Source organism: Corvus hawaiiensis, chromosome 3 (assembly GCF_020740725.1).
Source record: "Corvus hawaiiensis isolate bCorHaw1 chromosome 3, bCorHaw1.pri.cur, whole genome shotgun sequence".
NCBI lineage: Eukaryota > Metazoa > Chordata > Aves > Passeriformes > Corvidae > Corvus > Corvus hawaiiensis.
Window position 1 is genome coordinate 32,791,465 of NC_063215.1, and position 12,015 is coordinate 32,803,479.

The following is a 12,015-nucleotide window of genomic DNA, read 5'->3' on the forward strand; positions in this document are numbered from 1 at the left end:
TTATAAAATATTGTTTCAGTAGCAATGGCTCAGGACAAATTTAATGCAAAGGCAGAGACAACTGACCTGAGCATGCTTTTAAAAAAAATTCAGTACATGGAAAAAGTAGCACCACCAACCTTGCAAGTAAATTGGAATGTTGCAGCAGAGACTTTAGGCTTTAACTGCTGAAGGACAGCAGCAGCCCAACTTGTTGATATCCAAATGACCGGATTCCAGATAAACTGAAAAAGCTGACTGTGAGGAAAAGTCTTTAGCATTTTAAAGGATTTTATTCCATTTTATGATAATTCAGGTGTGGATCTTGGCAGGTAACAAGAATAGTACATTGACACATAAGTGATGTATCCATTCATCCAGGTGATCACAGAACAATGGCACTGCAGGGGAACTCAAAAGTCCCCTCGTCCATCCCACGGTCAAGACAAGATTGGCCACCCTATGTCATTCCTGACATGTTTTCTCAGATCATTCTTAAAGACCTCCAGTATTGCCAAGACTGCCAGTTCCCCACAGAAATTATTCCAAAACCTCACCGCCTTTATCATTGCAATTATTTCAGAGACCTAACCCCCATCTTCATTGCTGAACTTTAAATCCATTCATTCTCAGCCTACAGCTGGCTTATCAAACTCAAGCACTGAATACTTCTCCCATTGAAATCCAAAAAGGAATCTTGCTTGAGTGAAAAAAAAAGCAGTTTGGATTCAATGTCATCAAAATATCTTCCAGATGGCCTGTGAGCTTTCGATACTCAAACAGAATCTCCAAAACATCCATGGACCTTCACAGGGGTCAGATTTCACCCAAGTGAAACCAGCTGTGGGGTGAAGACCAAACCATGGTCATATGACTGAAAGTAGTAAGTTGATCTGAAGTACAGCAAAATGTTTAGATGACAAAAACCTTATTGTCATCATAAAATAGGGCAACTGTAACTCCATTTCATTAAAATTCTTCTCCCAGAGGGGAATTAACTAGTAGAAAAATAATACATCTGCAATATTGAATCAAACCAGAGTTCTAGGGAAAAAATGCCCTTGTTGTAGGAGGAGTTTGCCTCATTTAAGGGACAAACCTTAAAACTTCACTCAACAAAATCTTACGTGTGAGTGCATCTTAACTCCAGCAAGCAGTCTTGATGTCAGGCTGCTTGCAGCAGTGAAGTTGCACCTATTCTTACAATGTAGTGACACTGCTGATCCTTTGTCCATCAAAATCCATGCCAAACCTCTCATTGACTTGTCAAGGTACAGAATCATGATCATAACATGTCATGGTGTTGTAGTATTGCCTTCATACAGTGATCCAACTGTTTCTGCACAGAAATGCATGGCTCCCCTACAGTTTTCCAGAGGATTAAAAAAATATCTTGCTTTACAACAACCGTGTTTCCACAGCATTAATTTTGGCCACTGTTAGAACTGTGATATGATAATTTCCTTAACTGGATCTATATTATTCTATATTATGCACTACAAAAGAAAAACAAAAGAAAAAAAATCAGACCTAATATACTTAAATTATTGCCAGTTCTTGTGTTATATCCACATGGAATAAGGGTATAATTTCTGAAACAAAAAAAATAGAGAGCAAACATCTTTCTCATGCTATGCAGGTCTTATATTAGCTTGTATTACTTCACAGGTAATATAAAAAAGTCTACAGCTTTTTGCAGATAACACAATGTGACTACTAGAGGATCCCAGTGAATACCTTAACAAGACAGAATTAATATGTAACTGGAATATCAAGTAATTTATATCTAGAACCATATTTAAAAGTGATATAACTTGGAAGTAGCTGCCATTCACAATCCTTATGTGAAACATATGCTGTAATTCCATCACTGGAAAGGACACACTATAGTTAGCATGTAAAATTACATGTTAGCCCAAGTTAAAATAACATGCAGTCTACAGAAGCTGAAGAGTAAGCTCAGCTTTATGATCCCAGCAATAAGCCCAGTTGAGGCTGGAAGGTGCCAAAACTCTTCATTTACTATTTTTTTTCAGAAATGACATGAATTTGGCACAACTAGATCATGACCCCAGTTAAGCTCCTCTGAAATCTGCATTGCCAGTGTCACTGAGAGAAACAATGACCTACAGCCTAGATATGTAGTAAAGAGCAGCTTCTCAAAAGAGCAGCTTCACAGACTTGTTAGATATTCATTGCCAATCGCAACACAGAAACATCGCCATCTGTATCTTTTCTTTGCATTTTTTTTATTTTATACATGTATATGAAATTTCTTCAAAAGAAAAAATGCATAGCTCATAAATGTACTTTGAAAAAAAAATCATTTAAATCTATATACCTATACTACGTATCTTAACTGCATATATATACACACATTATATGTAAGTTTACAAAATTTTACACGTGTTTGTCCATATATATGTATGTGCATGCATATATACACTTGCATATGCACGTATATTTTGCTTCTAATTAGCAGCAGGAAAACCAGGGATGTATAGTCACCCTCAGGTATATAAAAATTTCAATTTCACATATCAATCTACATGGCTCTCTATTTAGAAACAGCTTCTTTCTCAAAAGATATCGCCATCAAAAGATAATAAAATAATGGTCCTACCAACCACTTCCAAAACTTGAAAAGTTTCAGCTATCCCAGATCACCTCTAAATCATTCAGTCAATGAAAATTAGTGTACTCAACACAGTTTTATTACAAGCCAAAAATTCTAATCCTCTGCAACTGCTGTGCTGCAAGTATTTGTCACTTACTCTATTGGATGTCATGGTAACAGATTTTTCACAATTTTTCTTTTCATGCACAACAGAAAGGTTCCACACTTGGATCAGTGATGCCCTCCTTCCCTGCCTCTAGCCTAGAAAACAGACTTTTCTAGGTCTGAACCGGTTCCTGAAAAACTGAAAAGTCAGCACCTTCAGAAGCTCAGTTAGGTTACACAGAACCAATGTTTTCCTTATTTCTTTCCTGTGCCTTTGAAAATCCCTCTGTATTAAGAAATATGACATGGTACAGAATCCATGACAACATCACAACAGTAACTTGAGGTTATAATTAACAGATTCTTCACACACCAATATACTTGACTTAACTATGACTAAAATAAGACCCCTTGGCTCTTTGTGATCACAGATGAAAAAAATACTGTAACAGAAAGAGATTCTGACATATGGACAGACATGGAATGCACTGGAGTATTGCTGTGCTGGACTAAAAATGCACAAAACAACTTAAAGTATAAAATATAGAATCACACACAAGAATTTTAAGCTGGGAGGGAGATATCAGAAGGATTGCAAAATAAAACAAGAAGAATTTCCCTGTAAAAGGAAAGAGCAAAAATGCTGAGCATGAAAACAGATTTGCTTCCTTGACCACGGTAAACAAACAACTTCCCCAGTGAAATGGCATGAATGCATTTAGACTATATGTGGGTTTTACCCCCTCTGCTCCTAAAGGGTCTGCCCAACTAGAAGCTCCTGTTCTGCCGTACCTCTGTAGAAAAGCTCTAACACCATTACTGTGGCTCACTGCCTTGCCAAGAGTAGCAGAGCACAGCTCTCACAAACGACTTCAGAGCAGCTGTGATGCTGATGAAGAATCAGTTTCATACTGGAAGATTCAGGAATCTATGGACAGCAGCATTGGATAAACACCAGATCTACTCCCAGAGGAGACTGAAAAATAAAGTCTAAAGGAGGGCAGAAAATAAAACAGGTTTTTCTTTCCTCTGCTCTCACCCCATCTTCCCACCTCATATCAAGAATCTTCATCACATTAAATGGCCCTCTCCCTTATTCTCCTCTCACTTTTTCATCCCAGCAAGTGTCTACCCACACCTTTGGAAAAGAAAATTCAAACTGCATGTCTTGTGAATGATACAGGGAGACTCAAAAAGAACCAAGAAAAGAGACACAGGACTGACTGACTGGTGGGGGAGGATAGCTTTGCCACAAAGTGATCCGAAATTTGGAAAAATAAGACTAAGGGACAAACTTTCACAGCTGAAAGTCAGTTCAGCAGACAGGATTTGAGTTGCAATGATACCAGAATAAAGTAAATAAATAGGTAAGTAAATAATTTGCTAAAGTAAATAAGACGCAATTTACAAAATTATGCAAACTTGCAGTGCAAAATTGAAACAGTGCAGAAGAATGACCAGTATAGTACAAACAAAAACCTGTAAAAAACACGGTAAAAATCTCTACAAAAGCAGTTCCCACCACAGCAAGTCCTAAGGTACTCCTAGTTTTGAACTTTCATTTTCAGCACCACTATTTCTCACTCCATTTTCAGCACCACAGTTTTTCACTCCTCACTTCCCTGTCTTACTTCAAAACACTGGAGCTAGGAGAATTTTCTCATAGAAACATGATCACTGTACATTAGATATTTTATTTATCAAACATTTCTGAGTGCAGAGTAATGTAAGTCCTGTCCAAGAGCCCTCTACAAATCTCAAGATTGGGCTTTGTCCACTCTTTTCCTTGGCAATAGTGCATCCTCCAATATCTAATCAAGGTCATCCAGCTATGTGTCAAGTTTTGCCATTATAACTAGGCTGCTCCAAATACATTTTTGTAGCTTGCTTTAACAGTACTGAAGCTATGACTGGTTTAGTCTACACTATAGCTAAGTAAAACAATTTCACTTACATTCCAAAATAACATACTCCATACATGTAATTAGTAATGCAGGACAACAGCAGTATTACTCCAGCTCCAAGTGAGCTCCCTTCTAAGACGGGGAAGAATGCACAAACACATCCTCTCCCTTCCTCCATCAAAATTGTACACTTTCTCTGCTTTCTCTGGCACAGCAGTCTTGCATTTCAAATGCAACTCTGAAATGACTTCAAATGACCTTTTTCCGTTCCTTTGCCAACAACAACGCAGCATGAGAGGAAGGCAGAGGACTGATTCTCTCCTAGGGTGACCAGATGTTGCATTACTGGCAAAAATGCCATCTTTTTCCAGAAAGCCAGTGTATTTTACATCTGCATGCCCCAGGCAAGCACTACTGCTTGTGGGGCAAACACTGCAGAGGCATCTCTGACACCCCATGCTTTTAGTAGTCATCAGCCAAAGTGACCAGGTCCAGACAAGGGAGCTTGCGGCAGGCCATGATCAAGGAATTTGTTTCAGTTCAAGGCAGAAAGAGAAGGAAGGGGGCAAAATGAATTATCAGATGCTGGCTTTTGTTTTTTTCCCGTAAGTCCAGAGGAGTTCACACCTACGATGGAGTCAGGTCCCAGAGGTCAGATCAAGTCATTTCAGTGCAGGATATTCAGCATCTCTGTTTCCCCTGGCAGCCACTGCTGGCAGAAATGCCATGACTATGCCCAAAAGGCCAAGCAGCTCACACTGAGGGCACAGGACACAGTTGCTGTTAATCCACTGGGGAGCAAATGCAGGGCCAGGCCATTTTGAACCACGCTGTGGCAAGTATGGCAGTGAAGATGGGTGTCCCCACATCTTCAGCTGGAGGCAGGATGCTGCCGGGGCTGACAGGGGCCTCAGCCTCCAGAGACACTGGGCTGAGGGCTGAGGAGGAGAAGGAAACTCTTTTCCGAGGTGACAGTACCACATGTACGCCAGAGCCTTGGAGCCCCAGCCGCCCACAGCAAGGCCTGGCCCAGCCTTCCCTTCAGTGGTGCCCAGGACTCGTGTCACAGCACTTAGCATCTTCCCAAGCATGTTCCCCAGGTCAGGCCCGCCACAGAAGTTGAGGTGTCCCTGGGGGAGGGTCCGGCCACCCCAAGGCTCAGCCGGGGGTCGCCCCGCCGAGCAGGGGAGGCCGATGCACCGGCAGGCCGGTGGGGCAGAGGCGTCTGGCTGGACAAAACACACAGGCGCAGAGAGCCAGACTCTGTTGGAGCATTTTATTTCAAAGTTGCAGGTTGTTGGGTAGTAGGTTTTCCATTTCCTCTCTCAACATTACTAAAAGAGGCCAGAGACCAGACCTTCTTGGCCTATCCTGGGGGCAGCGCTGTGGCCCCGGCCACGCCGGGCTGCCTGCCAGTGGCAATGGGCTCCTCAGGGCGCTGCGCCCGGATGGCCACACCAGCTGGCCCACGTCCTGTCTGTGGGGTGGTGTGGACAGCACACCAGAGAGACAGAAAGGGAGATACGGTCCGGCTCACTAGCCGGGAGAAACAGAACACAGAAGGAGCTGGGCAAGGAAGGAGAGGCATTTCTCTGAAGGAGAGAAAGAGAGAAGGTGATGTATTCACACTCAAAAACAGAGAGGGAGAGAGCCAGTAGCTCAAGGCTGATTGGGAGATTTTCTGGTCAGCGAGGCACCGGGGCAAGGGGGCAGGGAGGGGAAGGTTACCTTCAGCCTCGATGGAGGAGAGGAGGGTGGCTGCACACAGAGCAGCAACTGCCGAGCACAGCGCTGTCTTCATTTCTGCCCTTTCAGATCACAACAACATGAATGAATCTGCAATGATGGGGAAGGGGGGAAGGGGGAGAAAGGAGAAGGAAATGATACATGTGGATTAAAGGATTGCGTGGGTGTATTCATGAAACATAAAAAAGACAAACCATGGATTTCACTTTGTTCCCTTATCCCCAGCCCCCACCCACGGGACCAGGTTGAAACCTCTAGACTTGAAAACTGTCCAAGACGATGAAATATCCGTATGACTAACTGGACAGTCTCGTCTTGCAATAATGTGCCTTTTGTTGCTGAACCCTTTCCAATCACAGTAAGCACATGAAGCTTTAACCTAGTTAGGGTTAATTTGATCAGGGAAGTGCAGTGAAGATCTGTGCCTCCGCACAGGCAGGAGCCAGAAGGGAGCTCCATGACTTCATCGCTGAATGTGATGATAGCTAATTCAGAGGTCATTCCTGCCTTGGATCAACTAAATGTCTCTTTCAGCTGGAGATTTTAATCGGCTCCTTTTTCATAACTGTTGAACCACTTAGTTAGCTTTGTTTTACTGGTCTCAAGGCAGTTTGGAAACTGTAATAAAACTTTTTTTAGGGGTTCTGCCTACAAATGTGCTATTCTTCATTTCTTGAAAGTCTGAAATAGGTTATACAGAAGTGTGTGTAACACAACTGAAATTTGACACATCTGTCTAGCCATGATGTTTCAACATCTGATAATTCATTTACATGTCCTGAGAGAAAACAGATTTAAAATACACCATATAAAGCTGACAGGCATAAGTCTCACAATCACTGCAGGTTGTCTAGCAAAATAGGTGGGATTAGGCCAAGTTAGTGGTTCTTAATTGCAAGCAGCCATACTTTCATAACTATGTGCCCTAGGTCATGTAAAATTACTGCCAATTACTCCAGCAAAACTTCCAAATTATTTCCTTGTCTAAAGAAAGTCTAATATGAACCTACACATGCATGTAAGTGTTTCTAAAATTTTGGATTTTCTATCTCAAGAAGTAGGGGAGTGACAATTTGTATGAATAAAGTCATAAATGCATCATATATCATAATTAGGCTGGGGGAAAGAGAATTCCAAAAGCAATTAGGCAACAGATTTTATCAGGAAGATGCCAAGAGCAAAACAAAAGAAAAATACATAAATCAGTAGTCCACAGAAACAACTGAAAGGGAAAACGATATTCTTCTACCATCTAAAGGACTACCCTGTGAGGCACATTTAATGGAGATCCAGGAATTTCCCAGTTACTGACACTGAGCTTAACAGGCTTCATTTGAGCAGCTGTATATACTTGTCGTAGCCAAATGCCTTTACTGCACATGAAAATACCAAGAGCTCAGTGAAAATCTAAGCAAACGTTTCAGTCTAATGGCAGTTCCAGTGGCTAAACAGAAGAGTAATATTGACCATGATGACTCCCTGACACTAACATAGGAAAGGCCAAGGTTAGTATTAAAATGCTCTGAAAGCTCCAAATTCGTATCACTGCTCTGCGTGGGAAACGGCTGCCCCTGGGCAGATCTACAGCATCCTGCAGTGAGTTTAAGGATCGCCCAAATTCAACGTGAAAGGACGTTTTGTCCTGGAAGTCTCATGTGAGCTTTGACTGCCATCTTTTGATCCTTTTGAAGAGCAACAGAAATTAATCATCTCACAGTCATCTAGGAGTTTGCCACTGCTGCAGGTCTACCATTCCTGATACACGTTTTTGTTTCATTAAATACACCATCTCACCCGAAGCATTCATTTGCTAACCTAGAAACACTGTTTCCTTCTCGCAAACTTAGGTGCGTGGAAGAAAGCCTAGAGCTGGCAGAGGAAAGTTCCTCTCACTGGCTCAGCAGGGACGCAACAGACCTCGCGTCAGGACTAAAGGTTTTCTCATGGATCTTTAGAAATCACTTAGAAAAAGTCCAGCCCGAGCTTTCACAGTGCCAGTCCTATCTCGCACTAATTCAACCTACAAAAACTTAGCCAAAGCGTTTCTAAACCACACAGTGCATGACATTTACCACTTTCGAGAAGAAAAAACTAACGTAAAGAGAAAAAGAAAAAAACCGCAGGAAAAGCCCACTACCTATCAAAGACATAAGAAACTGGAAGCAGGAGAAAGCATCACCGGCAGCTGAACACACAAGGGAGGGAAGCGAGAGCTCCTGCCAAAGCCGCAGCGGTAGCGTGCCTACAGGCGCGCTGGGCGCTGACAGCGGGTTCCGCCTGGAGCCTCCGGCCGCCGGGAGCCTCCGTCTCCGGGACATCACCGCCCCTCCCCGCATTTCTGCCCAGGCACCCGTCCGCCAGCAGCGCTCGGGGCCGGCATCCCGCTGGGCTCCCCCTTGCCTTTCCCTGGGCTGACAGCCAGCAGCCCCGGGGCGCTCTGCCCCGCACCTCTCCGCCCGCCCGGCCGCACGCCTGCAGCCGGCTCTGACATGCCCAACGCGCGCACACACGCTCCTTCCTAATCCCCTGGCGGCTTCCAGCCCGGCGCTGCTACCCCGGCCTAAGGTGCATTGGAAGGGGCTGAGTGCATGCTGCGTGCGGACAGAGCGGGACACGGGGGCCGGCGGCGGAGCGGGCAGGGGACCCCTGCTCCTGCCCGGGCACACACAGACCTTCTGGGGCCCGGGCACACACAGACCTTCTGGGGCGGCCGCAGGGTGCCGGGGTCGGTGACAGCTCCTCCGGCGATGACTCCGGCGGTGCCCGCAGCGGCAGGAGCCGCAGCCGTCGGACCTGGATAAAGGGAGGAGGATAAAGGATGAAGCTCCGGGGGCACCTTGTGGAGGGAGCAGCAAGTAGCAGCAGCGGCGAAGGAGGAGCAGCGGCAGCTGCAACAGCTGAGAGCAGAGGAGGCGTCTCGGTTACTGTAGCTCCCGATGCGAGGGGTCTGTCTGGGAAGACTTGCCTTCTCCAAGTGGGAAGAGCCTCTTCTCAATCTGCTACTTAATAGAGGGCTGTTCCCAACTCTCAATTTACCCTCGTAAGCGGTTACGAAACTGCAGGGAAGGTGGACTGCTGCCACTGGGTGATATATGCGCTGCTGTGCTCCAGCAAGGAAGGGGATCCACTTCTGGAAACTGGCGCATACCTCCGCGCATTCCTGCGGCATGAGACGGGATCCGCGGCGGCAGCGCGCCCGGAGGCAGGGGCCCGGCCCGCCGCCCCCTCCCTCCCTCCCCTAGGCTTCCCAAACGGAGAGGACACGGGAGGGCAGTGGAAAAATTGAGTCTCCGGGTAGGCTTCGAGGGACGGCGGCGCGGAGGGTGTCCCCGGGCGGGGGATTCCACGCAGCCCCCGTCGCCCCCGCGGGGGACCCGCTCGCCCTGCCGAGGCTGGGCTGATCCCCGGCACAGTCTTGCAGAGAAGCGCGGGCACTCTCGGTGGCGCGGCCGGGAGCCTGGAGGGCAGTGGTTATATAATCATCGTGACACAGTTCAGGTGTGTCTGGCCTCAACGCTATGCAGCCATACATACATTAAACATACATTAAACACACAGTCCAGCCGACAGCCCTCCGCCACATGGGTGTTTTACTTCGAGCACAAAGCGTTGCGGGTGCCGGGAGCAGCCTGCGGCGGGGAGGGTACGACTCCCCGGGCCGAGGGACGGGGCGCACGGCCACACTGACCCTCCCTTGGACCCCGCGGAAAATCCGCGCCCATAGCCCATGTCTGAAATTCTGTGCTTTCCAAAGGAACTGCACCTTCCAAAATCGAACAGTCCGCTGGGCGACAGGCTCCGCGAGGGTCTCCCATCAGTCGCTCTCGGGAGCCTGTCCGGGTCACTCGGCGTCTCTCGGCCTCTGCAGCGCGCCGTGCCAGACAGTGACACGGCGAAACACCCGGGCCCTTCCCTGCCCGAGGGCGCAGGTCGTCCAGTGGGGCCCAGACAGGGCATCCCAGGGGCCCCGCGCCAGCAGCGGGGCTGCTCCCACACCCGTGGGGAACGGCATCCCCGGGAACGCTCGCGGACAAACTCCTCCGGGACCGCTTCGGGCTAGAATACGGGATGTCACCGTCCCCTCGGAGCGGGTGCGCGAACTCGGGACGCGGAACAGAGTGGGCGAGGAGCGGGGGTAAACAGGGAGGGGGAAAAGCTGCGGGTTTCTCACAGCCGCAGCCCCGCTCGTCCCGCGGCCCCAGCGCAGCGGCCCCGCCGCACCGGGGCCATCCGCGGTGCCGGAGCGCCCCCCGGTGGCGGCGGCGGGCAGGAGCGGTGGCCGACAGACCGACCGTCCGTCTGTCTCTCCGCCTGCCGAGGCCGCCGCTGGGCCCCCGGGGCCGCCGCTGTGGGGACAAGATGGAAAATAGGGCCGGGAAGGGCGGGGAGAGGGAGAGATGGGGCCAAGCCTCACCGCAGAGCTTGGGACCCCCGCTCGTGAGCGGGCGGGGAAATTCCGGGACCACATTGGGTCCCTTTCGGCTCCGTGCACGACGTGACTGGCAGTTATCGGGGGGGTTCCAGCCGGGGTGGAAGTGACCAACAGCAGAGATTAATATTTTAGCAGAGGACCGCTCCTGGGCACTTTTCCACAGGACTGGGAGATCAAGGACCTGTCAGCAGGTGGACTTGTGTCTCCTGAGCTTCATTTCTGCAATAGACCTGTCATCTATATGAGAACCCAAACGCTGAAAAGAAAGTGATAACCAGAAGACATGCGCTGACATTTCCAGACACTTTGGAAGTGAGTCAGCTCCTCTTTGGGACACGGCACAGTTTCAGTTGTCTAGTACTGATAGAATGCACTTTCCAAAAGCAACATCTCCTCTGCTGATAAAACTCTTGACCTATTAAACCCCCTTGCCCAGCTGTTGAGATGGATTTTCTCTTTTGGCATCATTTTGGCATGGGAAATTGAATTTCATCTTATCCAGATATGATATGGAAAAGCAATATTTCTAAGAAATAATATGTTTTAAAAGCTTTAATTCCCTGAATGAATACACCAAGAACACGACTATAAGTGTGGTGTGAAAAATAGTTTCAGAAGAATGGACATCGGGGGTTAGACAGAAATATCCATCCACAGGAAGTGAATTAATGCAAATGAGGTATTTTTATCACTTGTGCACTACAACGGTATTTTTTTACAATCTACTGTGGATTTTTTTCATCATAGGATAACCAAGATTTTATGCAAATAGTTAAAATCAATTAATGCAAAAAAGTGAGGCTGGAAGAAAATATGCATTATTCTATGCAAAAGTTAAATCACTCAGAAGTATTATTTTTAAACGTTTAAATAATTTGGTGTAAAGCTACAAGTGGATTTACATGAGTGGAGACCTTGAAAACAAGGGGTCTCTCAGGTCTGCAAGAATCTCATACACTATCCTTCACAGACCTAGATGCTGCTGAGAGGAGTATCTCCCCTTCCTCTCAGCTGACCAGCTTTGTTTAATTTCTTTGTGTGAAATAAGACTCGGAGCTGGCAAGAGTAAACAATTAATTGACTCCAGGGGCAGCAGGATTTTGTTCTTATCCTTAACTCCTTATTCTAACTATTCTAACCATGATTCTTCTAAGATCATTTACATGTAAAATACACCAACAAATTGCATGTGCTTCCATATATCACAGTAATTAAATGGGTTGTTTTTAATC

At 46.6% G+C, this 12,015-nt stretch overlaps 1 protein-coding gene across 5 annotated transcripts in view; it reads right to left on the reverse strand.

Annotated features, from left to right (window-relative positions):
* The window catches only part of COL12A1 (collagen type XII alpha 1 chain), a 101,371-nt gene extending 92,049 nt beyond the window's left edge, over positions 1-9,322 (reverse strand). For all 5 annotated transcript variants that reach the window (XM_048297230.1, XM_048297227.1, XM_048297226.1 and 2 more), the window contains exons 1-2: positions 9,050-9,322; positions 6,334-6,441 (exon numbers count right to left, since the gene is read on the reverse strand). In XM_048297230.1, the coding sequence (XP_048153187.1) occupies positions 6,334-6,406 (73 nt within the window). In that variant the 5' untranslated portion in view covers positions 6,407-6,441; positions 9,050-9,322. The remainder of the gene's footprint in view (positions 1-6,333; positions 6,442-9,049) is intronic.
* Between the last annotated feature and the right edge of the window lie 2,693 nt (positions 9,323-12,015).